The following is a 26,213-nucleotide window of genomic DNA, read 5'->3' as shown; positions in this document are numbered from 1 at the left end:
GGTCATTCAAATCACTTTGCAGTTTCCCAAATGCAGACAAGGTAGATTTCTTCAAAACAGATCATGTTCTGTTTTGGATACACCTCATTGTCCATATACTGTATATATATGTGTGTGTGTGTGTGTGTGTGTGTGTGTGTGTGTGTGTGTGTGTGTGTGTGTGTGTGTGTGTGTGTGCATGTCACACATACACGTGCGCGCATGCGCACACACACAGTCATTGGATCAGCAATATGAGGTGTCCATCCAACTTTATACCATAGTCTGGAGGCCGTGTCTTTACCCCATGGAGAGTGTGATCAGCCAGTCTGAAGATGGGAAGATGAATCACATACCAGCCTCTGAAAGAACTAATCAGAGGGCTTGTCTCTAACACAACCACACTTACCTTTCCTCCATTATAGCTTCAAATTCCCCTATTTCATTCCCTTCTTCAGCTATACAAGCTCTCAACCTTCCCCCTTCCCTAGTCAAGCATTTGTTTCTTAGTGTAGTTATGACCTAACCCCAAACACAGCAAAAGCACAAGTGCCACTCAGAAAGTTTTACACAAACACACACACACACACACACACACTCTCTCTCTCTCTCTCAGCATTCTTACCAGGAGAAAAAAATTACTTTTAATAGGACTGTACCAGCAAAAAAAAAGAAAAGTTTAGAGACAACTGATCTAAACAGTAGGCGTTCTTTATCCAGTTAGTTTTTCCTGTATAGATAGCTAGACCAAATATTTTTGTGTGATTATGAACCTCAGGAGGCCCTGAAGTATTCTGAGACGTACTGCAATCAGTATAATATCATGTGCAACCAAAAGCATGGGGAGCACGTCAGCCGCTATACGTGACCGCTCTTCAGTTTTGACTTTGTGCCAGACTTCATGACAGGAGCGAATGCCTTTGGAAGCCTACGTCTCCTTGCTTTAAAAGTCTCACTTGATATCATCAGAGGCTGAATCAGATGCTTTTTTTTTTCCCCCACAGGAAACAAACAATAAATAGAATATTAGATCTTGATCTCTCTATATCTTTTAGTCAGTTGGGTTACTGTGCAGATGTGGTCTGCTCTTTTCCAAAAGCCTGCCTGTTTACCCTTCTTATACCTTCATCAAGGATGCTTCCAATAAGTATCTAGACTGTTCTTATAAAATGCTGTAGAAATGGTAACATGAGCATATGGGCCAGTTTGTTGTTTCAATCATGTCTGACTCTTCATGGACCCATTTGGGGTTTTCTTGGCAAGGATACTGGAGTGGTTTGCCATTTCCTTCTCCAGCTCCTCTTATTGAGGAAACTGAGGAGAACAGGGTTAAGTGACTTGCCCATGGTCACACAGCCAGTAAGTGTCTGAGGACAGTGATGTGAGATGAGGAGGGGAGAAGAGGGAGTTCCATGAAGGACGTCAGTTTTTTTTCAATAAAACATGTAGGTAGGTTCTTAGCTGAGAGGGTAGGGGGAGAGAAGCCATGGGAGATATGAGAAGGGATGAGGTTTGGAGGCAGTTTCATCCATAAAGGCCTTATGATAATATGAGCTACGTGGATCTCTTGCCAAGCTTTCTGTAAATTTGGGTTTTTATCTTCCACTGCTTCATTCTGTTTTATGTCAGTGCCATTCATAAGGTTTAACTGTCCTCTGTAAGTTTCTTAAATCTTTTTATTAATATCTTTATTTGACATGACCTTCATTACCCAGCATATCCCTCTCTCCTGCAAACCCAGAGAGCCATCTTTTATAAGCTAAGAAAAATAAGTGGGTCACCAAACATATGGTCACAATAACTTATGTAGATGCATATAGCCACCTCCATAAGGTGTTGTTGTTTTTTTAAAAGCACAGACTTTTTATTCTTTTTTCAATTTCAAATTCTGTCTCTCTTCCTGCCCCTTCCCCACCCAATGAGAAGGCAAGAAAAACAAAGTCTATTACAAATATGTATAGTCATACAAAACAAATTTCTGCATTAGCCATGTTCCCTCCATAAGTTACAAAACAAGCTTGTATTTTAAACCAGTGTTGCAAGCTAATATCTGTCCTGTATGACAAGAAGATCAGGTGTTTGCTAACTGAGGCAGCTTTTGGGCTCTGTTTCTTTGTGATAATTCATTTACATCAATTAAACTTTGATAGGCTATCGTAATGATCCGTGTCAGTGTCTGTTCTTTATCCATTTCCCACTTTTTTGCATCAGATTAGAAGTACAAACACATGCCATATCTTCTCATTTTTCTTCTAGTTTGGTGTTGGTTTTTATATTTGCTGTAACAAATCAGTCTTATGTGTACACAAATAGCTGATCTAGAAATAACTCCCACATGGTGACCAGCCATTTTTTTTGTCTGCTAGAATTTTTTTGGCGATGTTATTTGGTATTCCCCGTATCCAGTGCCTCCCAACTCTGCTCTTGAAAAAAGTATTCATGGTGTACAGGCATGACTTTTCAGGGCAATCTACAAGCCTCTGGCATCTCTTGCTTTTTACTTCCGTACTATGAGCTAAGAACATTTTTTACATTCTCTCCTATTCCCATTTTTCCATGAGATCACTGAGCATTAAATATATATTGATTTAATTCAGAGAATTTTAATGAGTTCTTCATAAAATTTCTCTTCCTCAACCTTTACAATAAATAATGTGACATCTTCATGGTGGTATTTCTGCAAATGTTTGCCATGAGTACTGGCCATATGAGATGGCCAGGTATCTGTAAAATGATGTTTCTTTTTGTCCTTGGATATACCATAAAACCACTGCCAGCTCTGTTATTTATGAGCCATCTTTCCATCTTACTCTAACTTCATTTGTCTTTTGGTTTCAAGAGTGATGTGATTCAGTTCTTCCATGTTTGTCCACTCTGTCCACCATTGTCTCACGTTTAAGGTATCTCCAGCTGAATTAATATTTATAGACAGAAAACTGGGTGATCTTAGCACCTTTTGCTCCCTTTTCCACTACTTTGCCTTCGCAATAGTGAAAACAGAAGACACTTCACAGGACTCTATTTTATGGGTTGCTGTGGTCCATGAGTACTGCGCTTGGACAGCAGGCATCGTCTTTTGCCAGATGCCTAAAGCCTCTTTAGGATGGTATGCCAGAGCCTCCATGCTGTGGCTGCCACTTTGAGGATCCAGAGTCATCTCCATGCCACAAGGAGGCATCATAGTAGGTCTCTGTGGAAGAAGAGTTTAAAATGCAGGAAAAATTATAGGATCTTTTCCTGAATTTCAAACCATGTAACTTTCATTTCTTATTCTAATGAAATCTTACTTCCAGACTTGTCTTCAGTCATTTCCCTCTTAAGTACTGCAAAATTCAACTGCTCTGGGTTTTTTGTTTTGTTTTGTTTTGAAGTTTGCTCTTTGATTTTGTATGTTCCATGTGTCTGAATGTCTTGCAGAATAGTTTTTATTTATGTGTAGAAATAATCGTTTTGGATTTTAAGCTCATAATTTAAAGTGATTGCTCTTTCTGAATGCCTACGAGACTTTGTATATTGAATCTTATGGCCCTTTTCTCATTCTGTCTTTGTATTTGTCTTCCCTATTGAACTGTAAGCATATCGAGGATCGTGTTCATGTCTTAGTCTTCTTTGTATTCCCCACAAGTGTCCAACACAGGGCCTTTTGCATACATCTATATTCATTGTGTATTTATTGAATGAATAAACATGGTTGACCAATACCACCTTAGATTATAGTCTACTGGTGTCAGAAGTCAAGTTGTGTGGTTTCCACCAGGCCAAAAAGGACAAATATCAGCAGGTATTTGTCTTAGACGAAAGACTTTTAATAGAACACAGGCATGTGCCTAGGCAACATCATTTCTCAATAAATTATTAATAACGTTATAATCATACTTTGAATATCTCACACTTCCTGAAAGTGTTTAGCTCCTCACCTAAGTGGCTCTGGCTTTCCTTTCAGCTCTTTTCCTATGGTACATTTCCCTACGTTTTTTCACTAAATGATCTCCAGTGTCCCTTCCAGTTCTAACCCCTGTGATCGAGATTTTTTTTTTTTGTAAAACCATTTTATGACATTAGGTGGCATAAGCCTGTACTTCACCTGTTTCCAGGTTTTTAATTTGTTATATACAGATTTAAACCTGTTCATTGTAGAAAAAAATTATGTGTCTTTATTTTTCAGGTGGCAGAGCGGGCACTGTATTACTGGAATAATGAATACATTATGAGTTTAATCAGTGATAATGCAGCAAAGATTCTGCCCATCATGTTTCCATCTTTGTACCGTAATTCAAAGACCCATTGGAATAAGTAAGAAATAAGTCACAACTTTGACCAACAATGTCTATACTTTGTCAGTTTTGCTGAAGCTTCTTACTAATTAGTGTTGAAATCTAGATTTTAAATGTCAGTGAAGAAAGCTCAGAATTGAGACTCCAGATTTATATAGACTCAAGTAATACTGCAGATTCTGGCAATGGCCCTTTTTTTCCCCTCCTTAGCTGCCGAGTCACCATCATGGCGTATCAGTTGACTCTCAGTCTTTATGGCTTCCACAAAGGAAATATCTCATGAACTTCATAACCCAGGATCTCACTCAAAGAAGCTAAAACTTCCTCTTCCTGGAGGACTTCATAGCTAATTTTTGCCCTGGAATGCCTCCCATGCCCCTAACAGCAAAGGCATGGTATTCCAGGCCCAAGCGCTGAGGAATCCTTGCAGCATAGAAGTTACAGTAGCTTCCTTTATGTCACCAAGATGCTAAAGAAGGATGAGAGAATGTACTTCTAAAATACTAATAGCATTTCCAAAAGAAATAAGTACATTTAATTTTATTTCCTTCTCAGTTTATGTTCCTTTATTTCAACTGCTTATTTATTAAATTATATCTTTTGAGACATAAAGAACTTATTCTGGATTTTTCCACAAGAATTAATGTTTTCCTCCTCCAAAGTCTTGCTCCAAGCTTTCATCAAAAGCTATGCCATCAGAGCACAAGCTCTGGCAGGTAGTAACAGAGTGAAAAGAATACGTACAATGGATTTCTATACTATATTATAGATTTATTTTCCAAGGATCAGCCAACCCAAGTACAGAGTCATTTTTACCAGAACAGTGGCCAATTAGAGAAGAATTTTTTTAGCCACAGCAGCACATGAACAGCATATATTGATTTTGCCCATAAAATATCCATAATGTGCATATATGCGCATATATGTGTGTGTGTGTGTGTGTGTATCACTTTAGACATAAAGGGATTCTCTTCTGCATTAGTGGAAGGGTTGCCCATACTGTGAAAAAATTGCAACTCTAACATATCATAGAAAGAGTGTTATACCTGTACGCATAGAGAAACACGGCATCACATAACTGGAAAGGACTTTAGAGGTCATGTAGTCCAACTCATATCTACACAGGAATCACCTAAACTTCTTTATATCCCTGACAAGTGGTCATGCAGCCTCTTCTTAAACACCTCCAGTGAGGGGGAACCCACTTGCTCTCAAGGCCCCAGTTCTCTTGTGCAGCTCACATTGTTGTCAGTCTACATACTAATCTAGTATGTACTGCCTCTGTGATCATAAGCAAGTTGTTACGTCACTTCTCTGAGACTGTTTTGCAGCTCTATAAAGGAGTCTAACGCAGTACCTGTCTCATAGGTTTGTTGTAAGGAAAGTGCTTTATAAACCTCAAAGAAATAGAAATGTGAGATAGTATAATTGTCATCCTAAAATATTGGCAGAAGAATATGTCTGTGTCTAAGGACCAGTCTAGATACGTTAGAGTCACATCACCAAGTTGGCCCACAGGGTAAGGAATCTTTCGGCCATAGCAATTTTTTGGTGGAAGGAATTCCCACACTGATGAAATTACAGATTATTGACCCACTCTATTTTTTTATAGTGAACCAAAAGAAATTCCCATATTGCTCATGTCCAAAAATGTGTCTCATTCTGCATATTGGTTTCTCATCTCTTCAGAGATGAAGAAACTGAAGCCCAGAGAAGGAATGTGATTGGCCCAAGTTTACACAACTGGAGAATAACAGAGCTAAAACTAAAAGATTTCCTGATTCCTAAATGGATGTCTTTGATTATATCACAGTGTCCTTCACTGACAATCATATTTGCACCCAGTCCTTTTTTTCAGCTGCTGCTCCTGATTTACTCGAACACCTCTCTATGCTGGTGGTGATAGAGTTGAGGGTTTTTTTTCCATTGACTTGGATAAGGTTTTGAATGACAGAAGAGCAAATAAGTGGGTAGAAAAGCTGATGCACCATGTAGTTATAGTGCTACTCAGTATAATTTGATTACTTTGAGTTATTGTTTCTTAAAATAGTAAACACAGTTTTCATGACTTTTATGATGTGAACGTTGTCAATAATAAGTAACTCATGTCTACAAAAGAAAAAATAAGTATTGAATACCACTACTTTCAGAATATGAAATTTGTCTATAAAGAAAGTTTTTCTTTTTCTTTTTTTTTTTTGGTGAGGTAATAGGGGTTAAGTAACTTGCCCAGGGTCACACAGCTAATAAGTGTTAAGTGTCTGGGGCTGGATTTTTGAGCTCGGGTCCTCCTGACTCCAAGGCCGGAGCTCTATTCACTGAGCCACCTAACTGCCCCATAAAGGAAGTTATTCTTAAGTATTCTAAAGATGGTTGGAATTGAAGAATAAATTTTAACGGTTTTCCTTGAGCTTTGAATATCGAAATTTCATTCTGAATATCTAAAAACTAAAAATTCAGTTTTTTAGGTAGGGGTTGGACTATTAATAGTTCCTTCTGGCTTTGTAGTCCTTTGTTTCCTCAGTTAACAAAATTTGCAAGACTGTTAAAATGATCTCAAATACTTCAGATATTAGCTTCTGTGTAAGTGATATTACACAAGTGTTTTTGTATGGCAATGTTTAGTCTTAAAGATTTCTATTCTAATCATATTAAAATACCTACAAATTAAATGCTGTCCCAAAGTGATTTAATTCTCCAGTTATCTAGAGAGCTGGCTACTGTTGACCAGTATGGCACATTATTCAGCTTAAAGTATTAAGTTTCAACCTGAAATTTTACTTGTAGAACAATACATGGCTTGATATATAATGCGTTGAAACTCTTCATGGAGATGAACCAAAAACTGTTTGATGACTGCACGCAACAATTTAAAGCAGAGAAAATGAAGTAAGTTACTGTCTTCTGAATGTAGTATTTCTACAGTGTCTTCCTAGTTGTTGCTTATCAGCTTACATTGCTTGTTCTGGAAAATTCCTATTATCTTTATCTTTTTTTTTTTTAGTGAGGCAGTTGGGGTTAAGTGACTTGCCCAGGGTCACACAGCTAGTGAGTGTTATGTGTCTGAGGCCAGATTTGAACTCAGGTCCTCCTGTCTCCAGGGCCAGTGCTCTATCCACTGTGCCATCTAGCTGCGCGTGCCCCCCCCCATCTTTAAAGTAGAGCTGTGGCCCTTTTTCTCAGTATATATAGCTTCAACTTTGGCCTGTAATAACTTTATTGTGAATATACTTTATGGAATGTGTTTGTTTTAATACTTTAAGTTAGACTTTCTGTCCAGGAAAAATAATACCAGCAAAAATTCTAACTAAGAGAGAATTATAATAAATCAACAAGTTATTTTGATTGCCCTCTGTAAGTCAGTTTTTCTTCTCTTCCCTTCCTTCTTTTGTTATATGAAGATGTTTTCTTAATTTCTTCCTCCCCTTTTCTGTCTTTTTCCCCCACTTCTCATTTTCTTCCCTCTTTATTCCACTCTCATTTTTGTGAGTAGGACCCATGGACCATTGCAGGAGGTTAGGCCTCATCAACCACATGGGGGAAGATGGCAGTCTTTCCACTTAGCTGCAGACCACCAATTTAAAGGAAGATAACTAACATTCACATAGTGCTTAAAGATTTACAGAGCCCTTTGCACATAGTATCTCATTTATCTTCATAAGATCCTGTGAAGTATATATAGCATATAGGAACCATTTTCTTCATTCACATCTCTTTTCTCCATGTTACATTTGAGAAATCAGTCACAGAGAAGTTTAAATGACCTGTCCATCAGCCCACAGTTAGCAGAGGTCAGGAGTGGGATTCCAAACCAGGTTTCTTCTGTCTCCAAGTCCAGCTCTTTGCTTTTCCCCACCTCTGTCCCCTCCCCCCTGCACCACCTCCCAGAGACACTTGCACCTGTGTCTGTTGGACCTGTAATGCCAGAGTTGTAACAGGGAAACAAGGAGAAGATAGGAGCGTGCAGCAGAGTTTGGGTGAGGAGTCAGAATGACAAGAAACAAGGAATGATCCATCTGCTTACGTAGGACATTTCAGGAAAGGGCAGAATGCCCTAGTGAGCCATATTGAACAACTAGCAACAATGTGATCCCGCCAGAAATCATTTTCCCCCATTCACTTAGCTTTATTAACACCACCCCCCCCCACCAGTTTTCAGCCCAATTTAGTGAAAATGAGCAAAATGGATCAACTGGTTATTTTTCCCAATGTGTCCCATTAATACATCATATTTTATAAAATATCATAGATTTCATGTTATGAAATGTCTCCTCCTTCCAAACGAAGCTTTTTGCATTCCTAAGAATTGCATAAACATTTTCTTTCACAGCAGTGCTTACGTATTTTGACTCCATGATCTCTTCAGTGTGGGTACTTCCTCCACTGGTACATATTACTGCCCGTCTAGTCCTCCTCATTCTGTGTAGTACTTGTCCACACCTTTGCTTTAAATTCCTCACAGAATAATATGAAGATATATTTAATAGGAATGTATATGTATAGCCTATATCAGATTGTGTGCCATCTTGGGGAGAGAGGGGGAGAAAAATTTAAAACTCAAAAGCTTATGGAAGTGATTGTTGATAAATCCAAATAAATTAATGAAGTTAAAAAAAATCCTCACAGAAGATCAAGCCCTACATCCTGGCAGATTTCACAGGGTCTGAAAACTAGGATGTAGGGAGGGAAAGGTACATTTTAAAGGATTCTGAGGAATCCATCAGCCTCCCATGGGGACCAGTGACAGCAGAAAAAAAGTTTAAGAACTTCTGCTGTTGGCCTCCGAACATTCCATGGATATCAGTCTCTGGCCGGAACAGTGACTTCTCCTAAGGTCACACAGCTGCAGAGCCCAGGTTGCCTGACTCCCAGGACTCATACTTGTTAGTAGAGTTTGCTCCAGCAGTTCAGCTCGCTCCACCCTGTGTCCCATGTTGCCATGTACTCTGATTTTGCTTTAGACATAAATCAGTTATGCCATTCAAGTTAAGAGAGATGGTAGATTTTGTAGAGAAGCTTCTAGGGTAAGATGATAAGCTATGATATGTTAAATGAAAAACCAGTGTTTTTAAGTACCCATGGATGCGTGCCATTTGTCCTTTGCAGGAGTGGAGGACTGTGCCTTTGGACTAGTAGTACATGCCATGTCAGATACATTGGATGTGGGTTTTTTCTCTTTTTTATCCTTTATTAAAAGGAATGGCTTATGGATTAGAGGAGGGAAGTAGAATATATTGGGAAGTGAAGGTGAAAGACAATAAAAATGAGATAAATGAATGAGATGTATTTTTAGAAATTAACCTTTTAAAACTTCTCCTTATTGGTATTTTAATTTGAGATCTTGCTGTTTTTCAGAGAGAAGCTAAAACTGAAGGAACGGGAAGAAGCATGGGTTAAAATAGAAAATCTAGCCAAGTCCAACCCCCAGGTACTGAAAAAAAGAGTCACATGAAAACATGGGGGGGTTTTGTGAATAAGAGTATAAGATTAGGTATTTGATATCATCTTAGAGATGGGAAAAGAAACCAGTTCTACTAATAATGTATATGCACTATCTGCAATAAAAAATACTTTTAAACGTTGTAAACTTCCTCTTGTGCAAGTACTTATTTTGTGTGTCCCTCACCACCACCCCCAAAAGAGGTTACCTCAGAATTTACTAAGTAAGTTTGTCCTTTTTTTTAAAATATGTCATTGATCTAGTTGCAGCTATAGCATGTAAATTACAGTCCAGTGAAACCCTTTCTTGGACCTTAGGCCTTTGGACTGTAGTCGCAGCTTGCTTCTTTTCCGACAGCTGTCATAAATTTTAAAAATCCTGCAGCAAAGCCTTGCATATACTCCTTTCATTTTAAAATAAAACAGATTTTTTTAAGAAGTTAAATTTAAATTGACTGAAAACAAAACAGATGACTTTTTCTTCTACAGCGGCTTTAGTCTTTAATAATAACTAAGTGTGCAGCACATTGCTACAGTTTCACAGGAGTTAGATACTGGAAGATCACACCAGAGATCATCTAGTTCAACCCCTTATTTTACAGATGAGGAACCTGAGGCACAGAGGTATCACGTGACTTGGGCAAAGTCACAGATCTAGTAAGTAACAGAGCCAGGCCTTGAACCCAGGCTTTCTGACTCTGAGTCTGGTCCCCTTTCCATTGGTCCAGGCTGCTGGGCTAAGTGTGCCAACAGTCAGTGTGTCCTTTGCCTTCATTCATCAGAGTTACACATATCAAAAAAAAATTGCCTTTAAAACTGAAGGCAATTAAAAGATTTTATCAAATAGTTGTAGTTCCCAAATTGATTCCCAGTTTTGGCAGGATAGTTCTTTGAAATGGAGACCTTTGGTTTTGTGTACATGTGGCATTTGTAAATTCAAAGCAGTATCAACTGTGAAACCTCATTACTTCCTGCCTTCTATTTGATATGTCACTCTGATTCTAATGATGCCTTTTATTGAATATCAGTCTCTGAGTCTTTTCTACATTAAGATTTTATTTCCAGGTTCCCTTCTACTCTGCTAAAAAGAAATAATTTCCTAACTTGGTGAGAATCATTGGCTGAATCTCAAGATACAGAAAGACACCCAGTAGTTTTCCTACTAGGGTCTGTAGTTTTTTGTTTTCCTATAGGAAAAGTTTAAAGATTTCTCTTTCTATGTGTTTTTCCCTGAAACTAGAGAATATTTTTAAAATATAGTCACTAAAGTCTCCCTGATGAGCTGTCTCTTTTCTATCATTTATTACCATTCTACTACAGGAGGTTTTTGGCAAGCAATGTGGTTAAATCTTAAGAGTAAATATAAGCAAATGGAACTGTGAGGGAGATTAAATTCTGTTTGATCCGGAATTCATATGCACAATTAAGAGAGTGGTTTGTATCATAAAATATGTGTTCATTATTTAAAAATCTCAAAAATGATTTTAAAAAGAATGGTAACAAATGAGCCAGTTTTATTCCCAATTCTTAAATGTTTATGAAAATAAGTCTATTGATTTTTATTACCTTTCTGTTAGAGCTGCAAATTAAATCTCAATCATTATATCATTTCATAAGTTATTTCATAAGACTGGAAAAGTTAACTTCTTTTAATCCATATTACATAGAAATATTTTATTACCACTTTAAAATATATAGTTCATAAGACACAAAGTATGTAATATAATTTTTTCCAGTGCTTTTTTTAAAATTGTGTTTCTTTTTGTGTATAAGTTTATGCTAAGCATTTTCTATTTAATAGGTTCATAGCATATTGTGTTTGGAATTTTTTTACGCAAATGAGTTTCAGATTATATTCTTTAAATTCTCTTAGGTATCTTAAAAGGTACCATCAAACTGTACAACTGATAGAGATCCTGAAGCCTTATATATGTGCATGCCTGATGTTGCAAAGTATCTTGCTTAGATAAATTATAAATACTGATGCTATACCAAAACAAAACTTGAAAATCCAAGCTGAGAATTTGTTCTCTTTGAATTTGAAGTCGCTATCTTATAAAACATAGACACAAATCACATATGTAACATACAGGCCATATGCTTGTATTTGCATAAAATATAGAAATTGAGTTAAAGTACCTTTATGCTTTTCCTTGGAAAAACTAGTCAGTTAAGTGGACTGAGTACATACAGTAAATAGGGATCTACTTTCGGTACTTAGTGTAGCCTAATAAATGTTTTTTCTTCTTCTTCCTTCCTAATTATTGAATTTTCTGAAGTTTGATTGTTGTCCTCTTGATTGTCATTCTTTTGCAATATTCTTGTAACTTTATCAATCATGTAAAAGTAATAGTTTTAACCCACAGTTATAGTCTTCAAATAAACCACTTTGTGATGGCAATTATAAACTTTTGTAATACCACACTGTGAATTTAACATCGTTCTGCCTTCTCATCTTTGTCTGTACCATTTGTGACTAAATCATAGTAACATCTGTCAGCACCTTACTGTTATGTGATAGTATTTGAAAATGGAAAATACTTCATGGGTTAAAATTTCAGAGTATGAAATTACAGTGGACTTAGCATATGTTCTTCAAATTATTAAGAAAAAACACTAGTTTGTAGGCATTTCAGTATATTGCTTGCTGTCCTGTGTCTAAAATTTTACAGGTTCTATTAACTGTCATATAACAAACTAATACTATAGAGTTTCTATAGAATGACTGAAGATTAATTGAAGATGATATTGAGATGATTGAAGCCTCATTTTCAGTCCCAAATCTGACTTTTGGTAGAATGTGCCATAATTGTTTTATTTTTATACTAGAATTGCTGATGACTTACCATATGTCCATTGTTACATATTTAGAAAACTTGCGTTTTGCTTAGTCAGTGCTCATACATTTTCCCCAGTTTAAAAAAAAAAGTTTCTGCTTGCATCTTTTTCTTGGATACAAAAAGCAACTATATAGAGAGGTTTGCAAGGTTTGGGGCACTTTAAGAATTATTCAGTTCTGGTCAGAAACATTATAATTAACCTTTTTAATTACCTAAAACAAATTATTCCTTGAATTAAATACTACTTCACCTGGCAATAAAATGCTTTGAAGTATGTAGTGGTGCCTTCCTGAGAGTGACGATTTTAACAATTTGCATTTTAGTACACAGTGTATAGTGAAGCCAGTTCCATGAATCTTCCAGTTGCAATGGAAACAGATGGGCCTTTATATGAAGATTTACAGATGCTGAAAAAGACAGTCAATGAAGAGTCACGTCAGGTAAAATTATGTGGAGATAAGTTGAGCTGCTCTTAATAAGTACTTATAATTTTAGCTGATGGTGCTACATGTACCAGTACCTTTGTCTTAGACAAATCAATATAATTTGATAATACACATAGCAAATTTCACCCATGGATCTTATCTAGTGATGGGATCACTAGTAGTATTAAGTGATAGTTTATTTTTTTAAATTATATATCCTGAAACCTGCATTTTCCTTAACCTGATCTTTTAATGACAGTAATTTGAAAGCTAACCACACTAGTTTTAGCTTCTGTACAACTCTTATTCTTAAAAACAATAGCAGCCTCCCACCTCCCTAGCACTTTCTCCTTCTGCTTACCTGCTATTTCAGTTTTAACCCTGAGGCAGCCTCTTCTCTGTCTTTGTCCAGATGACTAAATCTGCCCCGCCACACTGGAAACTTCAAAGTAGAGTGATTTTTTTCCCTCTCTCCACTTAAACAGGGACACTACTTGGAAGGGGGGAATAGGGCTACGCAAGTTAGGGTCGGTCACACACACATACACGCACACGCACACATGCGCATCACCAAACATTGTATTATAGAATTTAGAGCATACAATGCAAGCAGAAAAGAAAGACAATTTCTGTCCATTTTACATTTTTATGTCATAATCTTACATTTTCTTGGGAGAAAACAACACTTAATTTTCTTGTTATACGGAATTTCTCATAAGCTTACCTCCCTCTACTAGGGAGCCCCTAGCATCTTCCGTGCAATGAGTAGTCTTAGAAAATTGCTTGGGGCGTTGAAAGATTAAGTCTGTGCCCAGGCAGCTAGTATGTGTCAGAGGTAGATTTGAACTCAAGGTTTCCTCTCTCAAAGGGTCTGCTTTGTAGCCATTAACCCTTGCTGCATCTTTGTCCAATATTATTTACTATTAATCCACCCACCAGAATTTAAGATCTGTTTTATTTTTGTGTAATTTCAGCCTTATATTGGCATTCCCTCTACCGTTGAAATCACAGATCCAATGTAAGCTTATCACAGTTAATCAGCTGAGACAGCATAGTGTGGTGGGCAAAGGGAAAGGAATAATAAGCATTTATGAAGCATCTACTGTGTGCCAGGCACTGTGCTAAGCACTTTTAGAAATATTGTCTCATTTGATTCTTGCAAAAACCCTGAGAGGTAGGTACTATTATTATCCCCATTTTATAGCTGAGGCAAACAGAGGTCAGGTGACTTGTCTAGTTTCACACAGCTAGAATCTTCAGTCAAATTTGAACTCAGATCTTCCTTCAGGCCCAGTTCTATCCACTGTGCTCTCTAGTTAGCTCAACTGAGGCAGCATGGTATAAGGGAAGGATCCCTAGAATGGGAGCTAGAAGACCTAAACTTTCTGTTCCTGTCTCTGCCATTGATTGGCTGTGGTGACTTCAGACATATATCTCCCTGGCTTCAGTTTCCTCATTTGTATAAGATCCCTTTCAGCTGTGGCTATTAGAGTTCTTGCTGAATCATGTTTCAGTCATAATCACTTCAATGGATGTTTTCTAGGTACTTCTGGACTTGGCCTGCAGCTTTTCGTGGGGTTTTGTTTCACCAGTTATAAGGAAATTTGATTTCTTCTCCTGTGGGACTCATTTGTCTCTGAACCTGTCCTGAGAACTGGAATCAATCCCTAAGTTCCCTTCTAGCTCCAGTTCTGTGCTTTATGAACTTGAAGTATGTCATTGGCAGTGGTGGGTCCAAATAGAATGTCAGGTTTGCCCCACTGGAGCCTATTTCAGAGGTTAAGCTTTAGAGGAGAATTTCTCCTGGTATAGATCATTTAGCCTCTCCCAGGATTTAAGTAGCTCACTTACTTCCTCACTCAGGATCACCCATTCATATGTTAAATGAATAAGCATGAATTTAGCCATAAGCAGATTCAGGAAAACTGAACCTAGAAATAGCTCCACCAGAGTGTAACATATTATAGCATAAAGGTGACCTTGGGTTCTCAAAAACTATGAAAACTCTAGCAAGTCCTGCCAAGCTTGAATGGTGTCAAGAACAGGCCTTCAAACAGTCTGTCAGTTATCTGGGCACCAGACTAGCTAAGTTTGGAAATAGTTATTAATAGGTCATCCATGGGGTGATGGATTTTTCAGCCACAACTCATGCTGACTATTGTGATCTACATGAGAATAAGGATTTCCTCACTTAATGACATCTGTCTCTATAGCTACTTTGCCCTTTAACTACCACAGCATATTCCTTTGAGAAGTCTCAAAATTAATTAGTAAAATATTTAATGTTTCTTTTTAAAAACCAACTCTTTATCATAACTATGAACTGTGTTTTATATGGTGTATAACAAAGTACATTTTGCTTACAGTTAATTGGTAAGCACAATTAATGCAAAAAAGACTATAGTTTTGTTTTTGTTTTGTTTTTTCAAATTCAGTAAGTCAGGATATACTCCACGAAATTAATTATGGATTGAGACACATGTAGCAATGATTTTTAAATAATGTTTGATGAAAGAGTCTAATGGAGTAAACACCAGAAAGCAGCAGGCGTTCTTTTGAACTCTCTGGCTCAATAGCAGCACCCATGTCATCTCTAAATCTGGGTGTTGAAATAGGTCGGTGAGCATTTTTTTCCATATCACTGAAGTTTTAAAATTATGAACATTTGCAGGCTTAAGGTGTAAAGGACTCCTTTGGAAACATGAGTAATCCATATGTTGCATAATCTGGTTATCACTGGATTTCATACTTTTGTGAGATAACTCAGTGCTTTGTGAAATTAAGCTTTTCCAAGAGTTATTTTGGTTTTAGGGTTGTTGTTTTTTTTAAAACTTCTTTTGAAAAGTAAAGGAAGGAATTCGAGTTCACTCTTCTTGATAGACCCAGTGAAGAAGTACCACTTTAGTTTTGCTTATTTGAAAGCTGACCTTGGGGTCAGGAAGTCCTGCCTCTGACCTATACTGATAGAAGTTTCCTGTACCAATGAAATCACAGGTCTACTCTCTGCCTTCTTAATCTAGGTTGCTTTTGTTTTTTCAAAGAATACCACTATAATAACTCATAAGAAAGTCTAATGATTTGATAGCATGCAGCAGGGAATCAGAGTCGATTGTCCTCCAACCAACTATAAAAATAGCCAACCATGAACCCAAATCGTGTAACAACTTAGGGTGGAAAAGCTAAAAATAATGCCCTTTCTCATCCAGTGGAGGCTTCATGCCTCTATGAGGATGGGACACCTGTGTTTTAATTGCAAGAGTTGGCCGTTTTGGACTTTTGCAGCATTGCTTCAAACAAATGCAGTTCCCAAGGATTTAGATACCATTGCTTGTAAGAATAGCATGGGTCTCTGGCATACTAACAACTTTGGCTATACCTGTGAGAATGAGAAATAATTTGATCTATAAATATCATGTTAAGTCAGAACTGAAGCTAAGGAAATAAGTAGCTTAGACTAAAATTTGAATTTCTCATTCAAGCTGTTTCAGGCCCGGCACCTACATAAGGAAAGGGAAGGAGAGAGGGGGACAGGCATTTATTAGTGGTCGGCTGTGCGCAAGGCACTGGACTCAGTGCTTTACAAATATTTATCTCATTTGATCCTCACAGCCCTGTGAGGTAGGTGCCATCGCTCCCATTTTACAGTGGAGAAAACCAAGTTATACAGCTAGGAAACGTCGAAGGCTGGACTTGTGGTTGAGTCTTCCTGACTCCAGGCCCAGTGCTTGTTCCACTGCAGCACTGAACTACCTGTCTCTCTAGCTACTTAATAGGTTTTTTACCACTGCAGCATATTCCGGTAAGAAATCACAAAATTAATACAGACATAAATACGTAACAAGAATGTGCAAAATGCCATAAAAGATGCCATAGCATTTTGAAATTGGAAAGGCCCTTAGGATCTAAATGCCTTGGGTACAGGGAGAGGAGGTTCCTAGACTTCCATTCTGGATGAGCAATACATACCATATTTTAATCTCCTTTGGTGCAAAGACTGTATTACCTTTTTGTCTGTGTTTATGTGATATTTAATCCAATTCAAACCCTTCTTGTTACATATGGTGTCACTGAAGCACATGCAGTTTGCCCATAGTCACATGGCAAGTTAGTGACCTAAGTGGGGACAAGAACTGAAGTCTTTTTATTCCCAGTTCATTATTCTTCTACATCATGCAGCCTTGGTACCAATGAACTACAAAAAGTAAGTCAAGCTGGGCAGAGTGAGGTAGAGTTGTTTTAAGTGTCAAATGAGGAAGAGCAGGGAAGGGGAGGAGTAGATGGAAATGGAACCAAGCAGTGTTCTTAATCCGTAAGGCTGCTCTGTCTTTGAGTGTTCTATGCTTGTTTGTGTGGCACCTTACTCTGAACAGCCTCACTGAGCCTACCAAATACGCCAGCAGGTTGAGCTGTGTACGTCTTCAAGGAAATGGGATGCTGTAGTGGTTTTCTTTATACGATGGTCTAATGTTGATTGATTGATTAATTCTGGGCTCTTAAAGATTATTCCGAAGGTCAAGAGTTGGGTCCCATCAGACTAGAATAACTTCGAATACCTGCATAGCAATAACTTGGTTGTCTTCAGAGGTTCTACCTACTTAATCATGAACAGGTTGGCTATCAGGGGATGAGTTTAAGGTTTAGCAATTCGTGAAGACCTTCCTCTGGCTTTGGTCTGTATTCGCTGGGGGTTGCCCAGGGAAGTATTAAAGTAGTAATTGATCATTAGTAACTGAGCACTTTCTTGGAACAATTATAATTATGTGTGTATTATAACCAGGAAGAGAATGTCATCTCTCACGTAGGTGGCATTTACCATAGCACCTCCAGTGTTTAGTGCTATGACTGGCACATAGTAGGTACTTAATAAAAGCTTCTTGATTTAGGTTATAGTATCACTGTATAAGAGCAGGCATTTGGAGAGGGATTTATTTATTAAGTGCATGCTTTATGCAGGGCCCTCTACTAAGCACAGTGGACAAAAAGAGCATGCCTTGATTTCAAGATTATTATACTCTAGTTAAGTGAACAGACTGCAAATAACTGTAACACAGGGAGCGTGAGATAAGGACAAAAATAGGGCATAGGCTTGTTTTCATAGAGGAAGCAGTCACATGGGGGAGACAGGGAGGGAATACTTTTTGGTAGTCCTTGGTTTGTTTTTCATGAATTATCATTTAGATCATATCGTCTTTGAGGCTGCCATATCAATAGTTCTGTTCTGACAAAAATCATCGGTCCATAACTTCTAGAGGACCAAGTTAAAAGTCTTGTCCCAAACTTCAGCTGTTCTAGGTTAAGAGTGGAGCCTCCATTTATAAAATATTGGCAGGATTTGCTTTTGAACCTTTAACATTGTTTTAAAACTTGATTGCTTAATATGTATTCATTCATTTTCCCAGTTAGGTTCCCCCTGATCATTTGGCCACTATATTGTTAGGAAAACAAAGAGAACTAACAATTGGAACAGTTGCTTGTGTTAGTTTAGGTCAAGTCAAATGTCCTTTTTTCTTTCTTTTTTTTAAGAAATGCTCCAATTGAACCTTTGGAACATTAACTTTTGTGCTATAGTGGTATTTTGTACATTGGGTTGTTTTCTGTGGTTTTTAGTTTATTTCTTATTAAATTCATTTTTGCAGAGTGATAAAGTACTGAAATTTGAATTAGATTCCTTAAAAATAATTTGTATCTGAAATCTGAAATAATCACAGGACTTGAAAGTTATGTTAAATTCATGTAAAAAATAAACTGAAACATCTGGAGAAGGAACCACTAAACCAATTTAATGGTTAATTAAAGGCATTCATTTCTATTCCTCTGAAGAGTCTTATTGGGATAATAGTTTTGTGGAATATGTAAAATCCAAAGTTTTCATTCAGAAACTTTGTAAAAAACTTGTGAACTTCTATAAAAGATGTCAGATAGACTCTACTAAATTTAACATGCATCATATTTTGAACAGAGAGATTTAAAATGTTTGCAATTCTTATTTTAACAGTTGGTCGGGAGAAAAACAGTTACACCCTTGCAGATAAGGAAGGTGTAAAAAAGAAAAGTGTGAAGTGAAGGTATTCATTATTAAACATGTACGTGTATTTAAAAAGCTTTAACTTTAGAAAACAAAAGAACTTTTAAAAAGTACATAATTTTATACATGAAGTATTTTCCTTTTTTCATGTCATTCCAACTTTGTGACAATAGTCAAGAAATTGTACTTTAGAAAATTCAATCCTTACCTAGTTTTTTTATTAGTTTTATCCTGATTTGGATTATAGTGAGTTACTACCCTATTAGAAGGGAAGAAGTAGACCATTAAGCCCGCTTTACTCTATTACTTTTAATATTTATTTCAAAGTCTGGCCTTTTAAAGGAGACTTCAAAAGTTTGTCATTTCACTTGTTTCAAATCTATTGCTAGTAATTTTTTTCTAGTAATCATCCTAGTACATTTGTGATTGCCATCTCCTTTAGCAAGCATCATTCATTCAGTCTGATGATTTGCATGTCTGTCTTCACTTCTGTTTTCTCATTTTCTCCCTTGTGAATTATGAAATTGTTCTCTTTTTGAGCCTCCAAATTAGAATATTTAATTACAAAAGCCTTGTATGTGTGTCACAATTTTTTGCCCTGCAGAAAGTTTCCAAATTCAGATTCATCAGTTCTGAGGTTTTAATCATTGTCATTACTGTCAAAATAGAATTATGGTTACTATGAAATAACCTGCCTCTAAAATGGTTAAATATTCTAGATTGATTTTTTTTTTCCAATGGCTACTATGACTTGTCTGGAAGATGCAAAGAAAAATCTAAGAGTACAGAGGAATAGTACTTGTCCTCCAGGATTTCTTATGTTGGTGGTTCTGTTGGGCCCATTTCTTAACTAGACTTCCATACATTTGCCATCATTCCTAAGGAAAAAGACTCTCAAAAGATAAAATGTTTCCTTGAAAGAATTGGAATTATTTCATTATGGTGAATAAATAACAATTAACCTTACAGGAAGTAATCCTAAAATAACGTTAAATTAGAAATCTTTGTTAGTCTTATATTATCACTGTTTCAATAGATCCATATTCAAAGAACTGTTCCCCAAATGGTCATTGGAAAAAGTTGAGAGAGATTTCTTTGCAGATGTAACCTTCATCTAATGAATTTCTGAATGTTAACAGTTTATTTTTGTTTTACATAGCTGTGCACCAGTTTGGTATTCATTTTATCAGAAGTTAGTATAGTTAGGTATCAGAAAGGTACACCCAAGAAGATAACTGTTACGGTTAGATCACATCTGTTGTCAGATGACTTCCTATTAAGAAATAATTTCATCTGGATGTTGATATAAAACTTTTGACAACTAATTACTGTGTTTAAATATTATGGTTGTGTTTTCCCCCCACAGTTCTAAGATACTTACATATCTCAGTCAACCAAAGGGAAGGGAAAGATGATTGTTTACATATTGTTTGATATGGTTTCTAATTATCTATTTTGTTTTTTAATAGAAAACTTTTTTGTGACATCTGCTTTGTGGCTATGTCTGGGTAACTTGCTAATTTATTGCCTCAGAAGTATAAATTGATAGCTATTTTGGTATTTATTGCCCAGGCTATTGTTTTAAAGCTATATGAATATTTTCACTACTGACTGTTTTAAAATATCATTGATGGAAATGGATTGCTACCATTAATCAGCTCCCCAAATACTTTTAATATTGAGGCTTTAATATTATTTAATATTATTCAATTATTTAATATTATTCAGTTTCACATGCAAAAAGGAGGCCTTATTTAACTTAAGCAGACCTATTTACCAGAAAGAAAAAGTAGTATCCTGAAATCCAAATAGTATAGGGCGAGGGACACATGTACTCTTCTACGTGAAAGAATTGAAATATAATTAAATACATTTCCCTAAATAGCCCTTTTAACTTTCATTTGTAAGTCATACTATTATTCATTTTAAATCTAAGTTAAAGAATTGTCATTCCTCCTCTTTACTTACCTCCAGTTGAAACGGTATGAAACTTCTCTGCTTTAAGTACAGTATGACTAATGACCATAGCAGCAAGTTACATATAAAAGTCCTTCTATGAAGTAGTCAGAAACTAGATTCAGGAAACTTAGAGAAGAACGTCTACAAAACGGAATAGACGAATTGATGAGCTTTTTTACAAATAATAATGAAAATGTGAAAATGCCAGCATTTGATGCATACTATTTCCCTTTCTCATTTGAAGAAATCTTGTTACTGTTTAGTATTCCCAGCAACAGAGTAAAGCCCTCATATGATACGTATTTAGCCAATTTTTAACCACTTTTCTGAAATGTATTTCATTCTTTCAGATAGCTTAGTTTTTAGCCAACTTCATTGCATTTTTAATTTCAGGCACAGAAAGATCAGAAAAAGGATCGTCCTCTTGTGCGACGCAAGTCAGAACTGCCTCAGGATATCTATACCATGAAAGCCTTGGAATCCCATTGCAGAGCTGATGAGATAATATCACATGATGGGCATTAGCTTATTACCATGGAATATATGGGGAGGAGGCATATTCTTTTCGACTTAGTAGAAAATACATACATCTTGTGCCATACAGATCAGTTGTACTCAAAGTCAAAAGCTTTTTTTCAGCCCAGTTCTGTAGGCAATAACTTAATTCAGCAAACAGCTCAAGATCAGTAGTTCAAACAATGGTAAATTATCAGGCTCCATTTACAGAACCATGGGTTGATAAGTATTAAGTGACCACATTTTTTAGGTGGTGGTGCCGTCATAACCCCAGCATATTCTAAATATGAGTATTTCAGTTAAACATTAGAGCCAAATAGAAAAGCACCCTGATCATAATCAACTCCATATTCCAACAGAACAGAATTTGTATCCATTAAAAATAGCTGGTACTATGATAATGTCAAATGTTTCAGAATTGAAAGTACACTTTAAAGTATTACACATTTTAAGACTTTACAACCTTGAAATTATTTCCACATTGTTCTATACCAGCAGTTTTTAAAGTACATGAAAACGATTCTTTCATATTTTAACACAGCTTACAAAAGTTGACTTATGACAATCCTCAGTCACTGTTGTTTTTCTATGTTATTTCTTTACTTTGGATAGAGACATGTGTATCGTGTCTTAGTAGTTCTACACATATCTAAAGCCATATCTTTAGGTCTTTCATACAGCACCAGTATTCCAGCAGTAAAATGGTAGGAGAAATTTGTTTTCCTAAGAGCTTTTTCTGTCTACCTTAACTGGAATTGGATTAAATTTTTTTTAAGTGTTTCATTTTCCAAATTTTATTTTGCCTTTAATTGAACATTGTTGCCCCTTATCCAGGCTCTTGAACCTTAATAAGATATTTGGGCTCTAAGAGTTCAGAATTTTGTAGAAAAGTTAGAATAAGGTCATTTTAAGTTGAATCATTTCTCAGCCTAGCCCAGCCTGCTGCCTTCCAGCAAAACTAAACATCGATTATATAATGTGCCGGGTATTAAAATGACATTGTTCTATGTCTTTGAGTAAGTGTTGGTCTCAGAGCTTAGAGGAAGCAACAGTGATGGTAATTTTATGTAAATGTATATTTTTTTTCCTGTTGAAAAGAGCACACATGTTACAAATACACCTCACAAGTAAAATGAAAGTGCATCTGTTTCCATTGAACTTCAAATGCTGCTATATATTCCACAAACTTACTTGCATGTAATGTACTTTTTGTTTTAAATGGAACAGCACGGGGGAGGGGGGAGGGAACTCTAACTTAGTGCTTTGTCTATTTTTTATTTTCTCTCAGGGTGGCCAGTATTTTTCTTATTTATCCTGCTTGAAAGCTGTTTGAGATGTGTTCTGCTATTCTAAATGGGTGGTTCTAGTTTCTTTTATCTCTGACAGTAAAATGATATAACTTTAATGTTAAATGTCAATGCATAAGAAGATAAAATGTGGCTTCTTGAAGATTTTTTTTTATTAAACAATAAAATGAGATCTCCTGCATCCATAAAAGATATTGTGAAAAACAGACATATAGATAACTTGTGCAGATGTAGTGCCTGCTATCTGTCATTCAAAATCCATTTCCAATGTTTATTTCCTTTTATTTCAGAGGAAAATCATTTTTGGGGGGAGGGGATTTATTATAATGAGAGAACTCAATTAAAAGATTGCCCCTGCTTTAAAGTGGAAAAGTCCGCTTTGTAAGAACAAATACTTCCTGTGAAACTTGAAAAGTATCTGCTTTACCATTATGAAAATCTATAATTTTTAAAAAAGTTTAGATGCCTTCTCCTTTTGAGGGAAAAAGGGTGCTTTTTTATTGTATAAAGCAGTGTCTTATGTATTTTGATATACCATTGTTTGAACTTCCATCTTTAGCTGGTAGATTATCAATAGATTTGATTTGGGGTGTTCACTATGTTTGCGCAAGAGGTTTCTGGAGAAAGGTAATCTCCTTTTTTTGCCCTAGGAATAAAAGCATATATATATCAATGTTTGGTTGATTATGTAAAAGCTCAGCTTTTAAAGAACATCTCTAAGTTTTATTTCTATGCTTTATTGAAGTTAAACATTCACCAAAAAAAAAAAAGATAAAGGTGATAGTTTTTCAAGAGAAACTAATTTCTGCCTAGGTCAAAAGTATGACCTGATATGATACTTTGGCCCATTCAGGTTTTCATAGTCAATGCTAAAATTTGCTATGCTAACTGTTCAACTTATTGTCCAGGTATATCGTGCAATTTATACTGAGCTAATTTTAAAACTATTCCATCAAAAGTAAGCTAGAATTTTGGTGATTGTTTTTCTTTATGAAGTTCTATGTTTAACATCTTTACATTTTCCAAAACATACCTGTGCATCAGGAATGTCAACAATATTACAAGTGTCTTTTTAGTGTGGCTTTAGTATGGCTTCATTTTAATATTGTACATACATTGTACTTTGTTTATGGTAATAAGTAATAAAAATGTAGACTTCATATTTTGTACAAAATGTCCTATGTACAGAATAAAAAACGTTCATAGAAACAGCAAACATAGGTAAGTGGCACAATTATTTTCCTTTAGACAATATCTGTAACTTTATGCTTTAGTGAAATGTTAAGTTCAACTGTACCTACATATTTTTTAACATTTTGTAATTCAAGACTTTTTGTTCTGACATTGTTTATGAAGAGAAACTTCATACACTTGCCATTTAATATGCTCTTTTATCTAATTTTAAAATTCTAAAAATGGTGTATTATAATGGTCTAAATAAAGAACATGTGAGTTTTACTTGTTCATCATGAAACTAAATCTAGCTGCAGTACTGGGTAATCTGCTCCTGGTGAAAACTCAAAATAACGTTGGTTTGGTTTTGGTTTTTGTTTCATCCAGAATACGTAGATATTGGTATGAAAATTAGAAAGGAGGCTTGCAGTTAATTAACAATTATTTTTTAAAGTGCTCCATAAACTAATTTTAAAGCTTTGTAAATAAAAGTTTTCATAGAATGATGCCTTTTTTAAATTGCCAGCCTGACCCTTTTTCTGATTAACTAAGATGAGCCAGAACCAAAGGGGAGTTTGAGAAGTTTCAGAAGTAATGTTACTGGAATTTTGCCAATCCTTACGTTTAAGGAAAGCAAAATATGCGAGGTTTTGAAAATAGTAGTCATTGGATCCCAGATCATCTTTTTTCCTACACCCTATTAAGTTGGTTACTATGATCAATAATACTGTTTGGGGTTTAATGAATATTAGTGTACATAGTAAGTACTCTTTAAAGAAGAGAGAGTGCTGTCCAGAGGAGGCAAGAGAACAAAGTTCTGGTTTCCTCTTCACAATTATTTAACCCACCTCAGGCAAAAGTGCTCCACTAGAAAGCACTTTGCACAACCCTAATGTGTTATATAAATAATTTTTTTTTTTAAAGTACATAAATGTGGGGCAGCTAGGTGGCACAGTGGATGGAGCACTGGTCCTGGAGTCAGGAAGACCTGAGTTCAAATGTGGCCTCAGACCAAACACTTGACACTTTCTAGCTGTGTGACCTTGGGCAAGTCACTTAACCCCAATTGCCTAGCCCTCCCCCCCCAAAAAAAAAGAAAAAAATACATATACACCCTGGAGTTTCAAGAATGCTATTACATAAATTCAGCTTGATACCTGTTCAGCCTGAACATCCTGTTCCCAAAGCATCAGCACTTACAGCAGTGTTATGCTAACAGCTCAGTTTTAAAATGAAAAATTATAGAACAAAACCAGAAGGGACCTGGGCTTAGAATAGGCCCAGGGAGAAGCCTTAAGTCAGTCACAGCAAGTTCGTGGCAGAGCTAGCTAGAACCCAGAACTCTGTACACTAATTCTTAAAACACCTACCGTGTTCAAAGCACTGCTAGAGATAGAAAGATTAGCTCTTTGCCAGCTTCCTCTGCAGCTTAGAGAAGGTTTAGCCACAGACTCATGCTGTACTTACTCCCTGTGTCACCCAGCCGGGGGCTGAGCCATAGCAATTCACAAAGCCTGTGTATTGAGGTGCGAGGGGTTAACAGCATCAGCATCGGTGGAGGAAGCACGCAACTAATGAACACATGGGTGCTTGAAGTCATTTTTCATACGGTTTCTGGGGGAACAAAGGATCTCGTGTTCCAATATCCAAATAAAGCTAACGTTGCTTGTATTTGTTATAGAATCAAGCTAATACAAAGGCTGGGTTTAGCCTTTACAGTTTTTTTTTTAATAGCTAAATGAATTACTTGAATAAGAGTCAAAAGAATTATTTGGTTATCTTATGCTTATTCCTGTTAACTAAAAAAATTAGAAGTAGGGCAGGATCTTTTTCGAAGTCCATTTGGCAGTGCTTTTTTGGGAAAAGCATTGAACCTCAACCAAAATGCCCATGTGGGGAAAGGCTACTGTGAGGTCTGCAAGAGAGACAGAGAGAGATTATCCCAAAGACATGAATTTCATCATCTGCCTTTGGTGATCTCCTCTAAAATGTGCTTCATTATAAGTTGCCTCTAAGCAAATAAGTACTTTATAACCGTTTTCCTTTTGACTTCCCCAGTAATTTCAACTGGACCACAAAAGCCACTCTTGTCAGTGGATCTCATATTCTTACTAGTTCTTCGGTTTATGGCGAAGACCATCTACATCAGAATTTGTCCATGTTCAGCTCCTTTCTAATTGCACAGTCACAAAGTTATTTCCTGTACAATTCACAGTGGGACAGTTTTTCTGGTAGAAAAGCTCCGGGGAAAATCACCTGTGGGTTCAGATGATACT

At 36.4% G+C, this 26,213-nt stretch overlaps 1 protein-coding gene across 9 annotated transcripts in view; it reads left to right on the top strand.

The window, feature by feature from the left end:
• PPP2R5C (protein phosphatase 2 regulatory subunit B'gamma) overlaps positions 1 to 24,222 on the top strand; it is a 195,969-nt gene extending 171,747 nt beyond the window's left edge. For 4 of the 9 annotated variants that reach the window (XM_020971139.2, XM_078150411.1, XM_020971143.2 and 1 more), the window contains 5 exons: positions 4,145 to 4,272; positions 7,041 to 7,142; positions 9,609 to 9,681; positions 12,856 to 12,972; positions 21,335 to 24,222. In XM_020971139.2, the coding sequence (XP_020826798.1) occupies positions 4,145 to 4,272; positions 7,041 to 7,142; positions 9,609 to 9,681; positions 12,856 to 12,972; positions 21,335 to 21,466 (552 nt within the window). In that variant the 3' untranslated portion in view covers positions 21,467 to 24,222. Of the gene's footprint in view, positions 1 to 4,144; positions 4,273 to 7,040; positions 7,143 to 9,608; positions 9,682 to 12,855; positions 12,978 to 18,952; positions 19,023 to 21,332 lie in introns of those variants that run through there. The other 5 variants (XM_020971141.2, XM_078150409.1, XM_020971142.2 and 2 more) reach the window with 3 other exon arrangements.
• The last annotated feature ends 1,991 nt before the right edge of the window (positions 24,223 to 26,213 follow it).

This window comes from Phascolarctos cinereus, unplaced genomic scaffold (assembly GCF_003287225.1).
Source record: "Phascolarctos cinereus isolate Bilbo 61053 unplaced genomic scaffold, phaCin_HiC Scaffold_2;HRSCAF=192, whole genome shotgun sequence".
Lineage (NCBI taxonomy): Eukaryota > Metazoa > Chordata > Mammalia > Diprotodontia > Phascolarctidae > Phascolarctos > Phascolarctos cinereus.
This window is presented reverse-complemented; position numbering and strand designations above follow the sequence as displayed.